This window comes from Furipterus horrens, unplaced genomic scaffold, assembly GCF_987537825.1.
Source record: "Furipterus horrens unplaced genomic scaffold, mFurHor1.1.pri manual_scaffold_3, whole genome shotgun sequence".
Lineage (NCBI taxonomy): Eukaryota > Metazoa > Chordata > Mammalia > Chiroptera > Furipteridae > Furipterus > Furipterus horrens.
Genome location: NW_028327173.1, coordinates 166,439,866 through 166,460,481, shown reverse-complemented (window position 1 = coordinate 166,460,481; position 20,616 = coordinate 166,439,866). Strand labels below are relative to the sequence as shown.

General features: G+C 38.0%; 1 protein-coding gene across 2 annotated transcripts in view; it reads right to left on the bottom strand.

Annotated features, from left to right (window-relative positions):
* Window positions 1–20,616, bottom strand: part of USP3 (ubiquitin specific peptidase 3) — a 95,514-nt gene that overhangs the window by 30,263 nt on the left and 44,635 nt on the right. For both annotated transcript variants that reach the window (XM_090270735.1, XM_090270736.1), the window contains 5 exons: window positions 15,664–15,747; window positions 11,772–11,853; window positions 10,286–10,368; window positions 8,744–8,857; window positions 6,105–6,218 (listed from right to left, as the gene is read on the bottom strand). In XM_090270735.1, the coding sequence (XP_090126861.1) occupies window positions 6,105–6,218; window positions 8,744–8,857; window positions 10,286–10,368; window positions 11,772–11,853; window positions 15,664–15,747 (477 nt within the window). The remainder of the gene's footprint in view (window positions 1–6,104; window positions 6,219–8,743; window positions 8,858–10,285; window positions 10,369–11,771; window positions 11,854–15,663; window positions 15,748–20,616) is intronic.

Genomic DNA, 20,616 nt, shown 5'->3' with positions numbered 1-20,616 from the left:
AGGCTGACAGAAGATAAAGCTAATACGGTGGGAAAGTCATAGAGGTTTATGTATATAAAATAAGCAATGAAATATAAGGTACTTCCATAAGACTGTAGCTAGAAAAGACCTCTACCTACATTTTGCCAGCATGGAAGGGTCTCTTTACTCTATCCTCTAAATCTCGAAGTTTTCTGGCTTCGTCTTGAGTCAAAACTTCCACCCCTCTTCCAGGCAGTGGTGCCATAAACAAAATTTCTTTCAACCAGAGTTTCATCTCAATATATATTTTCCCCCTTTTTATGGAATTTCTCCTAGAAATTATAAATTATGAAAACCTGCCTAATCAATGGAACTTAAATCAGACGTCATTTTAACATTTCACTATAACTTTTTTTGAACTACTTAGCTACTAAATATCACTGTGTTTGAGTGATTTCTTCTAAGATTCACATGAATAAAAATCTTAACATTCAGTCAAAAGTATTCATTCAAAGTTGTAATTCCTTTATGTATCTAAGGAGGTGATTTAAACTTTCAATACAATAGACTTTTTTTTCATGACTCAGTTAATATTACTATTTTAAGGCCTATTTGAAATCTTATCACATATTTTATTTTATTTATTTTTTAAATTTATTTGTTTATTTTATTTTTAGAGAGAGGGGAAAGGAGAAAGAGAGGGAGAGAAACATCACTGTGTGGTTGCCTCTCACTCGCGCCCCCAACTGGGGACCTGACGTGCAACCTAGTCATGTGCCCTGACTGGGAATCGAACCAGCAACACTTGGCTTACAGGCCGATGCTCAATCCACTGAGCCACAGCAGCCAGGCTTATCACATATTTTAAAAGTTTCACTCTTTCACCAAAATAATCTGACATCTAATCATCATGTTTTTAAAATAGATCATGAAAAACCAGTCAGTACCTTATATTTATGCCAATTTGCATTTTCCTCAAATATATATCCATCATTTTAAAAAATAATCTTTTTAATAAATGTTCCAACCTTATACCAAGATCATGATTCTCTTTTCTTATATCAAGATACATTATTTTCTGTTTCTTTTACCATTGGAAACACATTGTTTACCTATATGAGGTCACAGAACACTGAGCTGTTTTATAAAGGTTTCTGTTTTAATTTGTGATCTTTACCAGAAAACAGTCTCTTCTAAGACTACGGAAATGTTCTGGTTCTGACTAAAGAGACATTCACAATTCTGTTTTTAAACACTTAAATAAAACCTTTCATTGACTTATCTGAAAGTCTTAATGAATACTGTTTGGTATGTTAAGTTCAACAGACTTCAGTTATCTCTTTAATTACTTGCCAATTATATTGCAGTCTGGGCTTCGGAGTTTCCTCTGTAGTCAGCTTAGGTTTCTGTTGTTTGGTAATCATGTACAAGGCAACACTCCTCACATACTGGGTGCAGTATGTATGTTCTGTATACAAATAATTTCACTGATGTCACCCAAACAGATGTTTGTGAGTTAGTGAGGAAATGGATTTATGAAGAACCCACTGGCATCTCTGTGACAGAGCACAAATGAGAGAAAAGAAGACACAGGGAAGTAACAGTGGCTCCAATTTTAACACTTCTTTGTCTTCCCTTGTTTGTCACTGTAAAGATTACCCTCTCCAGGAAATCTGTGTCATAGAGATGCTCTGAGAAGTAACTGCTGGAGCACACATGGCAAATATAAAAAGACTAAAAGATTATGAATCATCCCTTCTGAATGAGGGAGCTGAGAAAGAGGGGCGCTGTTGAAGCAGAACACATAGGAACACGGGGGCAACTGGCTCTTCACAACAATTTCTGGCACAACGAGGTAAGTCATGTTTACCCAAATCTTAAAAAGAACAAACTATGCCAATAAAGAATGATCAAAGAAAATGGCAGCTGGCTTGAGTATGAAAGGCAGACATTCCAAATAACCAGACACCACAGAATACAGACACACAAAGGTACTTGTATGACATCCCGACATGTACAACTGTGACATGCACCTGTACATTACTGCCCATTCTATCCATTTTGGCAGTACCAGCACATAATGTATAAAATGGCAAAGACCAATAAGGAATAAGACATGCTTCTACAGCCGAGATATTCAACCTTTTTCATCTCATGATACACATAAACTAATTACTAAAATTCTGCAATACACCAAGAACATATTTTTTGCCCATCTGACATGAAAAAATTGGTATAATTCTCATTCACTCATGCCAGACAGCTATTGCTGTGTTGGTTGTTGTTACTTCTTGACTATCTAAGGGAAAAGAGGTCAGTGCCCCTGATTAAATAATCAGGTAGTGCATGTTTTAAAAATTCTGGCACCACACTGGTTGAAAATCGCTGCTTTACAGTAAAGGATCAAATTTTTATAGTTCTAAAACAATTTTTTTCTAATAAATACCTAGGACACAGTAGACTTTTAGGTTCTGTTCATATTTAAAGTATCTTTAGCATTCATAAAAGAATTCTGAATTATTGTTTCATCCAAATTATCTGCAAAAGCAAAATCAGTTCAATTTAGCTATTTCTATCCAGTATGTGGCACCAATTATCGCTGAATTTCTTCAAGACAAAAACACCAGAAAAATGAAGACTCCAAAAGTGATATTTTTGTTTACAAACACACAGGAAAAAAAAGACACAATAGCAAAATTCCTAGTTAGAACTAATATTGCTTAAATATAAAATATCCTGCACAGTACTTCTTAAAGTTATCTATTTATATTATATAACCCCATAAAGATTACTGTTAAATTAAAATATCATATGCAAAGACCTATTTATTGTATACAAGGATATTTTGTTTTCTACAAAGCCAAGTAGAATAGTTAGCAAATGTAAGAATAATGTTTCAATAATTTATTCACTCATCATCTTTAAATATTAGTCACAACAAGAACTAATTAAAAAAAAAAACTAAAAGAAACTCTTTTGGAAGTCAAGGTAAATATATTATATTCAGTTCTATGTGAAAGTAGAAATAGCACATAAATGATATGAGAAACAAGAAAACAAATACCAGACTCGATCTGAATTATCAAGAGACTTCCCTAGAGAGTGTTAGTGTTAAGTTGGACCCTAAAAAAGAGATGGGACCACAAGACAAATACCTAGTCAGGAAGCGCATGACCGAGATTTGGAGGTGACAAGACAAAATCATGTTAGAGAAAGCAAAGGGTAGCAGAAAAGACTATCAAAATGACAAGAGCCAGTATCTTTTGATTCAGCAATTCCTCTTTTAGGTACTTCCAGATGTATGGAGGAGACTACCCACTGCAGCACTGTTTGGAACAACAGAAGGTAAGAAACAAGAGTCCACATCATTAGGGGACTCTTACATAGATTATGATACACCCATAAAGTAGAAAGTTATGTAGTCATAAAATGGACTGTAAAAGCTATTTATATTTTAGTATGAATCATCTCAAAGTAGGAAAAAAAGATATGTTACTATTTATGTTAAAAATCATACATACACAAGCTTGTATATACACACAAGAGAATATTGCTGGAAGGATACACAATAATCTAGTAACTGGTTATTTCCAGAAAGTGAAATGAATGGTTGGGTAACAGAGTAAAAGAAAAGCTTTCAATGCATATCCTTCTTTCACCTTTTGAAATTTTGAACCACCTGTATTTTGTCTATTAAAAAAAAAGTTAAGGTATTTTTATGAAATAGAAAAGGACAGCAAAAGCGGGGCATACTGGGAAGGAGTATGGTAAGTAGATACCATGGTCCTCCCCTTATCCTCTGGGGACATGTTCCAAGACCCACAGGGGGTCCTGAAACCAAGGATAAGTACTGAACCCCATATATACCATGCTTTTTCCTATACATACATACCTATGATAACATTTAATTTACAGATTAACACAGTAAGAAGTTAACAGTAAAATAGAAAAATTCTGACAACATACTGAAATAAAAGTTATGAGAACGAGACATTATTAAGTAAAATAAGGGTCACTTGAACACAAGCACTGTGATACCATGACAGTGGATCTGATAACCAAGAGGGCTACTAAGGGACTAATAGTGTGGGGAGCGTACAGATGGTAGATGTCCTGGGCAAAGGGATGACTGACATCCGGAGCAGGACAGAGCGGGATGGGGTGAGATTTCATTATTTTACTCAGAATGGCAGGCAATTTAAAACATATGAATTGTTTATTTTTGGAATTTTCGATTTAATATTTTCAGACCATGGTTGACTAGAAGTAACTGAAACCACAGAGAATAAACCATGTAGAAGGAGAAACTACTGTATGTATGTTGGAAAGGTCAAACGTCAGGAACTGTTTCCCTCCTGGGTAACTGGCTTTTGGTTTAAGAAAAAAAACAAAAGAAATAGCTGTGATGGTTTCTATATCCATGAAAATGGAGAACAGTATCAATTTTTACAGGACTAAGAGAAAGCACTCTGTTCTCAACAGTTGTTAAGGCAATCTGAGTTCATGTGTATTAGCAATTACTCTGGAAACGCCATGCCAAATTCCTCAACCTGGCTGCCTTTTCCAAAAGGCTTTGTCCTCCACTGGTAGGAATATTAGAATGTGTAAAATTAAACAGCCTAAAACTAAATCATGCTCATAGTTGGGCTACAGAAAATATAAAGGGCAGAGATGTGGGCAGATTTAGATGAAAAGTAGAATGCTACTGAATAAAAGTTTCATAATGTTTCTAAACTCCCAATCAAGAACGAGGAACCTGAGCCATCACGGGGACCCAAGGGAAGAGTATGAAGTTAGCTGGTGGGCCTGGTTCAAGCATGTGGGCAGATTACTGGTAAAAGACCTATTATTAACTACCCCCCCACAAAGACCTGGGTTCTCATACTGGTTCTAACAGCTATTAGATGTATAAGATTGAACAAGTTGCTCCTTCTGTCTCATTTTTGTCTTCTTTAAAATGAGGTTAATACTTCCTACCTTGACAGAAATTTTGTTCTGTTTTTTAACAAAGGCACATCATAGGCATTCAATAAGTAGAAACTTTTTATACAATCAAAGATTAAATCCCTATCAAGAGTCTAACTAGATGATTATGTTATTTTATATTAAGTCCAAACCTGATTAGTGTTAACAGACATTTCCACCTTTCCTACTTAAGAGTCAAGAAATACTAAAACCCTTACAAAATTAGTTTCTCCTGGGAGGAGATTTAAATGGCATGACATATAAAAGAAGTTTCCTTCCAATTAAAGATGAGGAGTAATAACAGTCAATCACAGCAACTTAAGAGTTCTTTGAAGTTGTTACCTTCTAAACATTTCTCTATACTAGCAACATATCTAAACAACTATTAGGCAATAATATGCTAAGGTTTATTACACCATGCTGGTTTTGTGTTTAAAAAAAAAAAGAGTGATGTACATAAGGTGCAAAAACCATGACTAGTAAGAACCGTGACTTGCTTCAGAAGGGTAAAATCAACAGAAGGTGGCAACGGCTGCTGTCACACACCTGCAGTGCCCCAAATCTGCTGTTACCTGAATCCCTGCAGGGGTGACTAACCGAGAAGAAGTAGGGTCCTCTGACAGCAGGGCTGTTTCCCTACTCAAAGTGAGGCTAGACAGAGGGCACAGAAAACACAGTGAGTCGGAGCCACATTAGGATGGGGCCCAGCTCCCTTCTGGAAAGTGAATTCCAATGGACTTGACTAGTCTCCTAAGACCTTCAGAACCCAGAGCAGAACAGTGAATATAATAACATGGATTTCTACTGATTACATTTGGATTTTTTTCTCAGTTGAAATAATAAGACAATGTACGATAGTAATTATTCTTTGTAAGATTTTGAAAGAATAAAGGAAATTTTGTCCTGTATTTTTCCTAGAGCACATTATTTATAAGGGCTTTGTTTTTATAATAATAAAATACCCTACCCTTTGTTAAAGACATTTCTAACATCTATCTTTTATTTAAACATTTGTCTAGTCAAATATACCCAACTTCTGTTCTTCTCCTTTAAAAGGAAAAAAAAAGGAAAGCCAATCCTTACTATTTAGAACACCACCACTTCACTGGAAATTGTTTCAAAAACAGTGTGAAGACTAATATTAATGTTTTAAGTATCTTTCATTAAATAATACTTACCGAAAATTCGGCATAATCTTCCAAACAACGTAAAATAAGGACTCTGGGCTAAATGCAGTTTGGCTACCTTGCCATAAAGCACAGAGTGTCTTTCTGAACTCTTCCACCAAAGACCTGGAAAAAAAGAAGGGACAATACTATTAGCACTATTGAGAGTGCTATTTCTATGCATGTCCAATTGTCTAATATTTGTAATAAATAAAAATATGAAAACATAAGGGTCGGGTCTCTTCTGAGTTAAGTGACGGTTAAGTAAGAGCATCTCAAAAACCCATGTCAATAACAGTAATTACTGACAAAACCAGTTTTTTGACTCCATGGTGAAGTTTGTGCCAAAGTACTTCCATACTTGTACAATAAAGCAACAGACAAGTTATAAATCAAATTACTTAAGAATATACATTTTTAAAAACTTAAAACAAGAGGATCTCTTTCTCCCATCTCCTGCATTCTCCTTGCCCCTCACTAGGGGCACTTCCCACACCTCAGTGTATGGTCATCTGCTCACCTCTGCCTCAGAGAGCTCATGTGACCACAAAACTTCAATATGCAACTCGGTATAAGCAACTCTCAAAAATCCAAATCTAAAAGCCATATTTTCGCAAGACTACTTTTATTCAGGTTTCTCTAGCTTCCAACAGGAATTTTCCACTGGCTGTCCTCCTGTTACTTCAAACTCAGGGTGTACTGAACCTGCTCTCCGTAGTCTCCCCACTGCCCCCCAATATCCATTCTCCTTGTCTCCACAGGAATAGAACTTCCTTTTTTTTTCCTTGGCACATGAACTCCTAGAACAAAAAACTGTGATGAGTGTGTTCAACTGAGAAATTTCCTTAAAGAGAAACATTCCTTTATTAACCTCCTCCTCCTTCCTTTCTGCTGGAATGAGACTGAAATGGTAGCATGCCAGCACCATCCTGGACTATGTGGCAGCGAGCCCACCCCAGGGCTGGTGGAACAAGGAGCTAGAAGGCGCTTGATGACTGTGTGAACAGCTCTAGATAGACAACCTCCAACTTCCGCGTGCGTGTTTAAGTCACTGTTAATTTTCGTTATCTAAGCATGTAGCTAAACTGATACACCTCCTTAACTTCAATGACTATATCTGTCAGTACAACTACCATACTCATGGATACCTAATTGATATCTCAGGGAATCTCAATATCTCTTTCTCAACCCCTATTATCCAGTAGGTCCCTGGGATACAAAGCGTATTTCTTACTTTTAGCACCTGAACTTATGTTCGAGGAATTCTCCACCTTAAGAGTACTGGTGAGAGTCAGAGCCTGCCTCCCACTGTGGAAGGTGGCAACCCCCGCAGCCAAGACTCAGGCACATGGCCTGGGTTCTGCCTATTTGAAGCAGGTGTTAGTGATGCAAAGAAACTGGGACAGGGCCAAATCCTTTGTGCTGGCAAAGAGCATCATTTGGAGTACAGGGGCAGCAATAACAGCATTCACCCAGAACCGACTCCAGCACTGCTGGCAGGAGGAATTCTGGGCAACAGAAGCAGTGATGTCTTCATGGGAAAGATCTGGGGGGTGACTGTGGCTTTGGTTCTGGATGCCCAGACTCCAGACCTGATTTTCTACCCATCCAGTAATGCTAGGTCCCCCAATTAGACCTTCAATAAATTTCTTTTCTGCCTAAGATGGCCAGAAGCAATTTCTGCACTTTGTCACTAAACCCTAAATGATGTTAATGAATCAAGTACTACTCATTCTTCCCTTAAGTTTTGTGTACATGTATTTTTTCCTCTTCATTTCACTGCTATCCCCTCCAACCCAATTACTACAGAGTATGAAGCCTCCTCAAATGCAGGTATTTTCCAGTTCATCCTACATGCTGTTATCATGTCTTAAAACACGACTTCTAGTGATGTCATAACATCCCTGCTCCAATGACTGGCTTTAAAGCTCCCCCATACTTTGGCTCTAACCGTACTGTACACTAGTCTAACATGTTCTATCCTATTCTCCCTCAGCCACTTAGAACAGTGCCAGATTATAAAATGGCTTTTTGGAGCATGTTGCTATGGGGTGTGGGGGTGTGGTGATGGACTGGCAAGCAAAACATTACATACATTAAAATATATACAAATTATAAAGCACAGCCCTATTTCAGTAATGATAAGATATGAAAAAATGTGCCCCTTATAATCATAAGATAGATCTTCTAAACCCCAAGTAGAGCAGGTCTGTACTGAATACATACTGGTTCTCAATCATCACTTGTCAATTTTCTCCCTCTTCATGTCAGTGAAAAATTGACTGTATTGATGACTACAAATTAATTTTATTATCCAAGACAGGTTTATCCAACACTATCAGACAAATCAATTCACAAAGATTAATAATATTAATGCCGGTCTACACCTAAAACTGTATTTCATATATAGATGTCAATTTCAGAATGTCCAAATTCATAGACTTAATAAGCAGAGTGCTAAGTTTATGCTGCCTTTTAGGTAAATACACATAAAAGAATTCCAACATCAAGATTACCAGCTAGATACTTAAACACGATTTTCAGTTTTTGAAAATGTACGTGCCCGTGAACTCACATATGCAATGGAAATCACCAGTAAGAGTCATTTGTTTCTGGCTCAAAGCCAGAAAGGACATATTCTTAGAACTCACACATTGTTATCCCCTTGGCTCCTGGTGTGGTATGTTCGCCTTCCTGCCGTCTTCCCATTCCTTAACTCCACAGCGGGCAGTTCTTTGAAGTAACAGCAAAACTGTTCAATGTTACTATTTAAAAAGGAAGGGAAGAACATTATTTTTTTTAATGTACTAAGACTGTAAAGAAAGTTCTATGAAATGTACATACAGATTTTGAAAATGTGATCTTTCAATTTTTCATTTAAATTGTACTCATTGTAGTCTCTTGCGCTGAATTTCTTCATTAAGTTTCCACATTTATTCCAAGAAAACAGTATAAATATTATAGATAACTTTGTAGAAATGAACAAAGATCTTAAAGCAGAATCTGTTCAAAAAGATCCTCAATCTTCAATCTCCCCTCCTCCCACATCAACAGGTTGTCACCATCTCTTTAGTCTCAGGGTGCTTGTTTCCAGTTGGTCAACAATTTCCTCAAATAAAAACAAACCATGAAACCAAACGTATTGTTCAGATACACAGAGTAACAAGGAAAATTCAATAATGACTAAAATTTCTTCTTTAAGCAAACTGGATAAGCTAACAGGAGCGATCAAATATGGCACCTGCTCCTTATTAGCAAGGTGGCCTTGGGAGGATAATTTATTCTGATCTTTGATGGCTCACTAAAATCTAAAAAGTATACAACTTTCAAAATAATTTATGTAATACAACCTAGGTCAACCACCTTGGTCATTTTATATTTACTGCTTATCTTACATTCTGAAGATCTTCTAAACCTCTTATCTTATGACCATACCTACGACTCAACTAATGATTCAAGTAAGTTTTCTGCTTATGGTTCCATGTAGCCCAGGAGCCTACAACCTACATCCCATACACCATATCCGGCCCTGGGCCAGTGAGCTTTTACATTTTTAAACAGCTGTTTAAAATGGGTGGGTGGGTAGAGAGGAGAAGAATATATGAAACTGTCTGTAGTATACGAAGATTTAAAGTATTTATTTAATCTGGCCTTTTACAGAAAAAGTTTGCTGGCCTCTGCTCTAGCCTATTCAAGAAGCAATAGGAGCCTGGCTGGTGTGGCTCCGTGGATTGAGTGTCGGCCTGCGAAATAAGTGTTGCTGGTTCGATTCCCAGTCAGGGCACATGACTAGGTTGCATGTCAGGTCCCCAGTTGGGGGCGCGAGTGCGAGGCAACCACACAGTGATGTTTCTCTCCCTCTCTTTCTCCTTTCCCCTCTAAAAACAAACAAACAAACAAACAAAAGAAGCAATAGGAAATAAATAATAAGAGCTAGCAGTCATTTAATGCTAGGCACTTTTCTAATAAGCACTTTATATAAATTAATTATTTAATCATCCCTCCTATTTAATCATCCCTGTGAGGTAGAGAACTATTATCCCTAATTTTACTATGAGAAAACTAAGGAATTGAGGTAACTGGCCCAAAGCCACATGACTAGTCATGACAGAGGATCTGAGCCCACAGACTTCGCTCTTAACCCCTCCACTAGAAACTAACATCAGACACTTAAGCTCTGACTATCACGTTACCTGAGTGACTGAAGGATGGCATTCATAAAACACGTGTTCCCCAAATTCCGAAGGCCTGTGGCACAAATGGCCGTGGTGCTTCCCTGGAAAATGGGACAAGAAGAGGCCATCAGTAGTGCCAAGAGAAGGCTTTCTGTTTCAAACATCAAAACAAAGCAGAGGCCTATAGTATTTGAAGCTCTAGAATCAAGCCAACTTGGAATTTGTCCTTTTCTGTCCAATCAATATTTCAAACTGTGTATATTCTCTATATTAGTGTCTAGATATGTTTAGAAGGTTTTTTCTGATCCTAGTATGTTTTAAATGGCAGTTATATTATGGAAATTTATGAGGAAATCAGTATTATAAGTATCATGCAGTACACAATGCAAATCCCGAAAAGAAATAAAGATTAAGACTTAATGCCTCTGTAAGATTCTATTAAAACTACTACAAACTGAAAAAAATATAAATTTATATACCCCAAGTATTTCTGACTCCAAACTTTTAACTCTAAGCCATGCATAAATGACCAATACATGTTTTCATAGCAATGGAATATCAATTTTAAAAAACTACCTGAACTTCCCTTAAACTAAGGCTTGGTTTTCTGATTAGTTCTACAAATGCACTATGATGTCTGAGTACTATACCTGAACATTGAAGGTATATCTACCAGTTCAAGTCAAAGTATCTGCCCATAATTCAGATGGCCAGAGAGCACTTTAGCTTCTTCTTCCACAAAATCATAACACTTTAATTAAGAGTGTGTCTATACATAGCTAGCATGAGAGCAGAGAGGTAGGTATTGTAGATGCAGGGCAAAATTATTAAAGTACTTTGTGATTTTTAAATTTTGCTAATCCATTAGTGACTCATACATCTGGTAACAGATGGTTACCAGAATGAGAAAGCACATTCTTTTATAGTAGAGTTGTATTAAAGAAGTACTAAGAAATAAAATACCAATATTTCACACTCATAGATTTTGCACTAGGGACCTTTAACATAAAGCAAGGATCTTTGGATCCTACAGAAACCTCGTAATAAGGTACACGAGTACACATTAAGAACAAACACTTGCTAAGGCAGAAGAGTACAGTAGTAATCCTGACAGAAGGAAAGCACTGTCAAATGGACTCACTGGGGTATCTAGCCACATCAAATGTGCCCTGCTCAGGTGGCCTGGTTAGTTGGAGCATCATCCCGTATACCAAACGGTTGTGGGTTCGATCCCCAGTCAGGGCACATAACTAAGTTGCAAGTTCAACCCCCAGTCGGGGCCCAGATGGGAGGCAACCAATCAATGTTTCTCTCTCTCAATCTCTCTCTCTCCCTCTCTCTCTTTAAAACAAAAGGGTCATTAGTACAAGTGGCAAACATTTTGTAAAATATTACAAATCCGAGGCATACATTTATAAAACTTATTAAAGAAGCAACATTAAAGTTGTAATAAAGCAGTAACTAGATCTCAACCAAATCTTATATTTGAATAAATTTTACTTACATTTACTTTTAATAACTTGCTGTTTAGTGATGAGTTTTCCAAAAGTTTTCTTTTCCTATGCCTGTCAGCTGTGAAAGCTGAGCTATTAAAACAGACAGACAAAGACATGAATACATACAGACTACAAAGCAGGTTTTAGAATAAACTTGGCTGTTCTAAGTGTCTAGGGTATGGAACCCTGCCTGGCTGCTTAGTCAGGCTGGGAAATGACCTCTAGGGCCTACAGCGGCCCACAAGTATAGACTCCACTTCCCTTGAAAATCCCCACTACTCCTTCAGCAAGGTGAGACTGGAAGCTACCACCACGGGCGCTTCCAAGAAAAGCCAGCCAGGTAGATACAGCCTGTAAAGCAGTCCTCTCCACCACCTCTCTGTCTGCCTACTCAGTTGTGAAGCTCCAAAAGTGAGAGCACCCATTCCTCACAACAAAAGGAATACCCTGCTCTGACACGATGATTCTGAGACTTATCATTGTCTCCAATACTGTGCTTCTTCTGTCTTAATTTTGATAAAGGTATTATGTTTTGTTCATTTGTCATAATAGTTATGACATAACCTGAGTTTGTGAAATGATAAATTTAGGTATATATAAATTAATTTGATCCAGCTAATATTACAAAGGATATTCTAAAACAAATCCTAATTAGCACAGAAATTCTGAAATCAAATTATTTAAATTTTTCTTAATGAAAGAGATATTTTAATTAAAATTTATCAGAAATTAATTCCTATCTTTACAGGGTCACTTTAAAATTATTATATACCAGGACAACTAATCTAAAGGAAGTAAAATTATCATTAAACAACATAGACTTTTAAGTCTGCTGCCAATTCTTTCCCATCTTCTAAAAGTACATGCCCTGGCTGGTATAGCTCAGTTGGCTGGAACATCATCCTGTGAATTGAAAGGTTATGGGTTTGATTCCCGGTCAGCAGACATGCCTAGGCTGTGGGCTGGGTCCCCTGTCAAGGCGTGTACAGGAGGCAACCAGTCGATGTTTCTCTCTCGCATCTATGTTTTTCTCCTTCCCTCTCTCTCTCCTTTCCCCTCTCTTTAAAATCAATGAGCATGTCCTCGAGTGAGGATAAAATAATAATAATAAATAAATAAAAGTACTAGGCTAATCCAATGTAAATACAAAATTATTCCTCTTTGCAAAATTTCCAGATGAACTATGTCTTTGGAGCATCAGATCTAGTAACAGTCAGTTGCTCCAAATCTAAAACTACTCATAGGAAACACATCTTCAGAACTGTGTGTATGGCCTTCAGTGTATTGTTGCCTGCAAAGTAAGATGATTAGGATGCTAAATTAAGTTATTCCATCACAAATTCTGTAAGTAAAAAAGTTGAAACATTAAGCATAGTATACATACTACTTAGTAACAATGCCTAAGAGTGAACTTTTAGTCTTAACCTACATAAAACATTTAGTTTCTTAAAATAGAAGTTATTAAAATTTTACCATCAGTAAGTCTCAAAATGGCAGAATCCCCTAGATCCACACCATCCAATATAGTAGCCACTCACTACATGTGGCTACATATATATTCGTCGGCAGCCGTCCGTCTCGAGAGACGATGGTGTAGCTTCTTAAGAGTCTATCTGCACCGCCGAGAATGGCTGTGCAGTCCGACTCGGGAGTGACACGGTATCTGTCTCCTCCCGTGTTGAATCGACATCTTGCGATGACGCTGGAGTGTCCTCTCCAGTGAAGCTGAAGCTACAGAGCCTGGGCAGGGTGATATGGAGGGTCTGCTGTTGCCCAGGCAGCAGACCCTCCCTCTCTTCGCAGCTGAAGGGTCCAAGGGAAAGACGGAGTCAATACAGCTTGGCTTCAGGTGCGCCGCAGGAGTTGCCGGTGTTGACTACAACGTCAAACCGCCTTAGGGACTCCGGCTCCGGATTTTCTGTCGGGGTTTACTCCCTTAGCCTTTCCCCTGAAGAGGTATGCCGCAAGGCAGCGGAAGTTTTTTGGAGTCAGAGTTTTCCTTCTCTGATGTGCCCTGACTGGAAGATCGAACCAGCGACACTTAGCTCGCAGGCCGACGCTCAATCCACTGAGCCAAACCAGCCAGGGTTACATATATATTACATACATTAAAACTAAATAAAATTTAAAATTCAGTTTTTCAGTCACATTGGGCAGCTTTGAAGTGTTCAATAGCCATATGTGGCTAGTGGCTACTACGGGACAGTGCAGATTATAGGGCATCTCCTTCCCTTCAGAAGGTCCTACTGCACAGTGCTGCTCCAGAGAATATGTAGAAAAGTCTAAAAGTTAAGTAAACATAAATGTAATCATAGTTTTATAATTATAGCTTCCATTATAGATTAATTCCTGTTTGAAAAACATAAAAATGAGCTTAGGTAATGTTTTTCAATATAGGAAAAGGATCACAAAGTCAATTTTTCAGTGGAGCCGAGTAGACGTGTAGACAGGGTGGTCTGTAACTTCTTTTACCTGATGAAGTGGTCAATGGAAATAAAAAATGTGATAACTGCATAAATGCATTCAGGTTCTTGAATGTTGTCCTCTTTTCCCTTTGATTTATTTCTGATGAACTTATTTGGTATTAGGTAGTAGTAGTCTTTTCTTAGAGAAAAAAAATATTCTGGTACCTACCCACTTCTATAACAAAGAATCAACATAAGACCGCATCAAACAGTGATATAACATAAATTCCTGCAGGAATCTCCTGTTTTACAGTTAATTGTGACAATTTCAGGCAAATATTTTGGATCTGTGTGTCTAATCCTAGATAGGGCTCTGGCTGCTTTGTTCAAATTAAAAGGGAGGAAGCACTTTGAAAAAGAAAAGAAAAAGATCACAAGCCAAAAAGTACTTAAACCCAAGTGTTTTAATTATTTTAATTTTAAAGAAATAAATCATTCTTCCCTCTCAGCATTATAATCTATTTAGTCAAAGAGAAATATATACAGATTTTGGTTAACCAAAACTATGCGGTGTTTTACTTGAAGAACCTAGGTTATTTCCTATCAGTATACAATTTTAAAATATTCTATTGGCTTTACATTTAAGTTTGCTTTTGGCATGTTCTCATAATACCTTTTCTACACCAACTGTCAAAATAAATTAGATGGCACCTGATGATTGGGGGTGATTTACACAAACTTCACCTGAGTCAGCAGTCATTCCAGTGCTATGCTTCTATCTACAGCAGCTTCAAAGGCACTGCTATTTCTGTTTCTGTTTAACTGTTTGAGTTTGGGGCCCAGTAAGTTTTATCTGAATGGCCTATTGGCTACAGCAAGAAAATTCTATTCACATAAGTACTTCAATTTCTTTATGATGACAAAGCATTTCACAGCTTCTTATAATTTCAAGTGATATATACGGCCCCTAACAAAAAAAAAAAAAGGAAGAAACTAGGATCTTGTGCTATCACTTAGATGCAAAGTGGACAACAATATAATTAGACCTAATTTCTCTTAAAAAGAATGCATAAATTTTAGTGCTTATAAGAAGACCTCATAATACATTTGATAAGTATTTTCTAATATCAAAGGTAACTGTATAATCATTTCATATTGTCTTCTGTACTTTCCTTGCAGCCCCCCAAATTCTCCTTCCTAAAAAAATTGTGTAGTTTACAAGTTGAAAGGTTATAACTAAAAAACAGGCCCTGGGGCCCTAGGATATCGTTTATGACAAACATTAAATGAAATAAATGCTGAGATATGACTATAAAGTATGGGGACAGTTTCAGCTATCCAAACCCAAAGCTTATTTTATTAACATTTCAATCACACCAAAGACATGATGAAGTTATGGAACTCATAAACAAAAATCCCACTCAAAAATTCAGAAAGACTTCTCAACCCCAATCCATCCTCTTCCTCCTCTCCCACCCCAAGGCCTATTACTTACTTTTCCAAGTTCTGTAAGTGTTCTCTGACTTTCTGTACCAGTCCCAGCTTGGTGTCATTAACCACAAAATCATCACAGCGATAACTGCAAGAAAAATATTCGTCAATGTGTATAAAGAGCTTGAGGAAACCACAGTAATGAAATCACTAAAAGGCCTAGTTGCTGCCAAGATGCTCAAATGGCTCTGCAGGCAGTTACTGCTGGTGGTAAGTTTAAAGAGGACTTGGAATCCACAATGGAATGTTTTTTATGAGCCTTTTTAAAAAAGCCACGTAGGCAATGAACACTAGCTTCTTTTCACATTTTTATTCAAAAGCTCAATTCCTCCTTCAAAAAGGAAATAAGCTGCTACATGTATTACGTTCATTTTAGAGGTACATAGTACACGGAAAATGAAATAAAAAGCACTAATTCTATTCATAAAACTCTAAAGTGATGCTTTCCAATTCAAATTAATGAGGAAACTCGGGGGAGGAGAGAGTTAAATGAAAAGTAGGGGAAAGGTAACTAACCTGTAGTGTAGTTGAATCAAAACACTAAATATAAAATTATATATTTAGCCCTGGCTGGTGTGGCTCAGTGGATTGAGTGCAGACTGAGAACCAAAAGATCATAGGTTCGATTCCCAGCCATGGCACATGCCTGGGCTGCAGACAGCTTCCCCAGTTGGGGGCATGTGAGAGGCAACCAATCGATGTATCTCTCTAACACTGATGCTTCTCTCCCTCTTCCTCTCTCCCTTCCCCTCTCTCTGAAAAAGTAAATAAGTAAAATCTTTTAAAAAATAAAGCTATACATTTAAAACATAACTTAATTAAAATAATTTGAATTCAGATGGTTGAGAAGAATAAATCTTTTCATTCTGAGGTGTTAGAAAACAAAACTACAAAACAGTGGCTACATCTTTTAGAAAACTGATAATTCTTCCGGTCAAGATGGTGGCACAGGCAGACATGACTCACCTCTTCGCACAACCACATCAAAACTACAACTATAATATAGAACAGCCCTCACTCAGAACCATCAGAAATCAAGTTGAATGGAAGTCTGACAACTATGGAATTAAAGGAACCACATCCATCCAGACAGGTAGGAGGGGCGCAGACTCAGAATGGGCTGGTCTCCCACCCATGTGTGGAGGATAAAAATTCAGGAGGAATATCTTGGGAGTGAGGAGTCCCAGCCCCACACCAGGCCCCCCAGCCCAAGGCTCCAATGCCAGGAAGATAAGTTCCCACAACTTCTGGCTGCAAAAACCATCAGGGATTGAGTCAGCGAAAGAAACTGCTGGAGTGCCAAGCAGTTCCTCTTAAAGAGCCCACACACAGACTCACGGACTCAGACTCACTTCCTCTGAGCTCCAGCGCTAGGGTGGCAGCTTGAAAGGCAGCAGTGGTATCCAGGGAGAAACTGAAGAGTCTGGCATCAAGGCGAGCAGAGGCCACTGTCTCTTTTCTAAACCCTCCTCCCACACAGCCTGCAAGCTGGTGTCATATCTGAGACTCCATCAACCTGGCTAACACTGTTTGACCCACCTTGGAGACCCCCCAGAGACTCTGCCCCACCCAACTTATGGGCCCACCCAAGCTTCTTTTCCATATGAATGGCTGGTCTTGGCTCATACTGCACAACTTCCTAAATTCTATCAAACAAGCAACAGCTGGCCTCAGTGAGCCCCAGGCCCAGCACTAGCAGCAGCCAGCCTAGATTCACGGCTTGGCTTCACCTGGGAATCTCCAAGCCCAGCACAAGTATCAGCCATCTCAGACTGCTTTATAGCTCAGGCAGGGTGGCCCCTGGCAAAACACAGGTCAGGGCTGACCTTGGCTTGCACTACCTGGGAAACATCAGGGCGAGCACATCCCATGCACAGCTACTGACTAAGTCAGAGCACCAACACCCTGCCCCCGCACAGCTGATCCTCCATGGAGGGTGGAGGGTGGTGGTCAGTGGTCACAGCCAGTCCTTACAACTGACTAGCCTGGGTAAATTCTCCCATTGATCTGCCAAGAGCAACCAAGGCTCATCTACAGGAGGAGGGTGTTCTCAGCCCACACGAAGGGCGCACTTTGAGTACCCACCTTGGGTGATAGGGGAGACTGTGCCATGGACCCTACACAAAACACCTACTACATCAGGCCACACTACCAAGGCACAGAGTCAAAGAAGCTCTATCTAACATATAGAAACAAACACACAGAGGCTCCCAAAATGAAGAGACAAAAAAACATGACTGAAATGAAAGAAGAGATCAAAAGTCCAGAAAAAGAGCTAAATAAAATGGAGATAAGCAATCTATCAGATGTAAAGTTGAAGACACTGGTTATACAGCCCTGGCTGGTGTGGCTCAGTGGATTGAGTACCTGCCTGCAAACTAAAGGGTCACCAGTTTGATTCCCAATTAGGGCACATGCCTGGGTTGCAGGCCAGGTCCCTAGTTGGGGGCATGTGAGAGGCAACCACACATTGATGTTTCTCTCCCTCTCTTTCTCCTTCCTTTCCCTTCTCTCTAAAAACAAATAAGATCTTTTATTAAAAAGCTATTTTTAAAAAATTGGTTATAAGGATGCTCAAGGAACTTAGGACCTCAACAGCATAAAAAAGATCTAGTCAGAAATGAAGGATACACTAACTGAAATAAAGAACAATTTACAGGGAAGCAACAGTAGAGTGAATAAAGCTGAAAATCAAATAATGATCTGGAACATAACGAAGCAAAAAACAACTAATCAAAATAGCAACAACAAAAAAGAATCCAAAAATACGAGTATAATGTAAGCAGCCTCTGGGACAACTTCAAGACGTCCAACATTCACATCATAAGGGTGCCAAAAGGAGAAGAGAAAGAACAAGAAATTGGAAATCTATTTGAAAAAACAATGAAAGAATACTTCCCTAATTCAGTGAAGGAAATAGACATCCAAGTTCAGGAAGCACAGAGAGTCCTAAACAAGGTGGATGCAAAGAAGACCACTCCAAGACACATCATAATTAAAATGCCAAAGGTTAAAGATAAAGACAGAATCTTAAAAGTAGCAAGAGAAAAGCAGTTAGTTAAACTACAGGGGAGTTCCCATAAAACTGTCAGCTGATTTCTCAAAAGAAACGTTGAAGGCTAGAAGGGATTGACAAGAAATATTCAAAGTAGGGATTTACAGCCAAGCTCACTCTACCCAGCAAAGCTATCATTTAGAATCAAAGGGCAGATAAAGAGCTTCCCAAACAAGAAAAAACTAAATGAGTTTATCATCACCAAACCATTATTTTATGAAATGTTAAAGGTATTTATTTAAGAAAATAAGATCAAAACTATGAACAATAAAATGGCAAACACATACATATCTATCAACAATTGAATGTGAAAAACAAAATAAGCAAACAAGAGGACAGAATCATGGATACGGAGAATGTTTTGACGGTTGCCCAATGCCAGGGACGTGTGAGGGAACGGGTGAAGAGGTGAGGGTGTTAAGAAGTACAAATAGGTAGTTACAGAATAGCCATGGGGGTGTAAAGTACAGTATAGAGAAATGGAGTAGCCCAGGAATTTATACACATGACCCACGGATGTGAACAATGGTGGGGGGATTGCCTGAGGGACAGGTGGGTGCTGGATGGAGAGGAGCAAATGGGGAAAAATCAGGACAACTGTTAAGAGCATAATCAATAAAATACAATAAAAGAAAACTGATAACTGCTTTGAAGAAAGATGTTTAAAGTTTTTAAAAATGGTACTGTGTGCATCCCTGTGTGTTCATGCGCACACTTCAGCAAGTCAATGAGGAAATAATATAAGGAATCACACATAATAAACTTTAACTTGTACATTAGCTTTCACTTTTTTCCCTGAGATAAGGCCAATTTTAACAAGAACAATATGCAAGCTTTGTATAAAACCACTCATTATAACTACCAAAGAATGACAATAACACTGTCATTCTGAACAAACAAAACTTTGCATAGCAATGGCAAAAACTAGGTCATCTCTAGCAGAATCCAAAAACCATTTCTTACATATCTGAAACCAATCTCTTAAAAAATGAGAAGAGAATGGGAGAAAATAAAAAGATAAAAAAATTACTCACAAAAGCATGGCTTGTGTCTTTTACTCTCCGGAGTAAAATTTTAAGTGACTACTTTTGAAAACTGTACAATACATTATATGTAATAGTTTATACCTCCGGCCCAATTCATTGACCTGTGCTGCCAATCAAGTGTCTCTAATCTATTCTCCAAGTTCCCAGGATCAAACCCTAACATTTCCACAAATAACAAAAGCCACCTTTTACATCCTAGACTGTTTCTCTATGATCAAATACCAGTAATGGCAGGAGAATAATTTTCCATCAGTTTTATGACAAATACGGAAAGGAATTAAACAAGTGAAAAGTTTTAATTCTTTGCTTCCTCTCAGCATAAATGACAAGAGGGTCAAGTCTACTCTGTCTAAATTTGGGCTTAAGGCACTTGGTTCCTCCATGAACCTTTAGCATTCACTAAAGAAGGAAATTGCATTGTTATTCTCATTTCTCCTTACATTTTCATTTTATATTTGCATATATTTATGAATGTATTTCAGATAAAATAATACTTTGTTCAAAACAAAATCAACTCCAAATGCCAGTGTTCACCTGGGAAATGAAGTCTAGGAGGAAATTTAGATCACCCTTTCATGTGTTGACAGGATGCCCCTACTATCTAACTGGAAAGTGAACCCCTTAACCTACACAGAAAGTGGCTGCTTTGTTTAAATAAACAGTTTCAGATTGAGTTAAATCACCCATTTGGTTCTTATTAAAGTAATTCTTTTTGGTGTTACATGGATTCAGCCTGGGGTATAAAATTACATTTGTTAAAAGTAACTTTTCACATCTTGAAATACAGACTTAATTTTGGCCTTCTCTGTTCCAACTAATCTTACTTAATTGGGTCTAGTTATTTCATCTCTCTGAA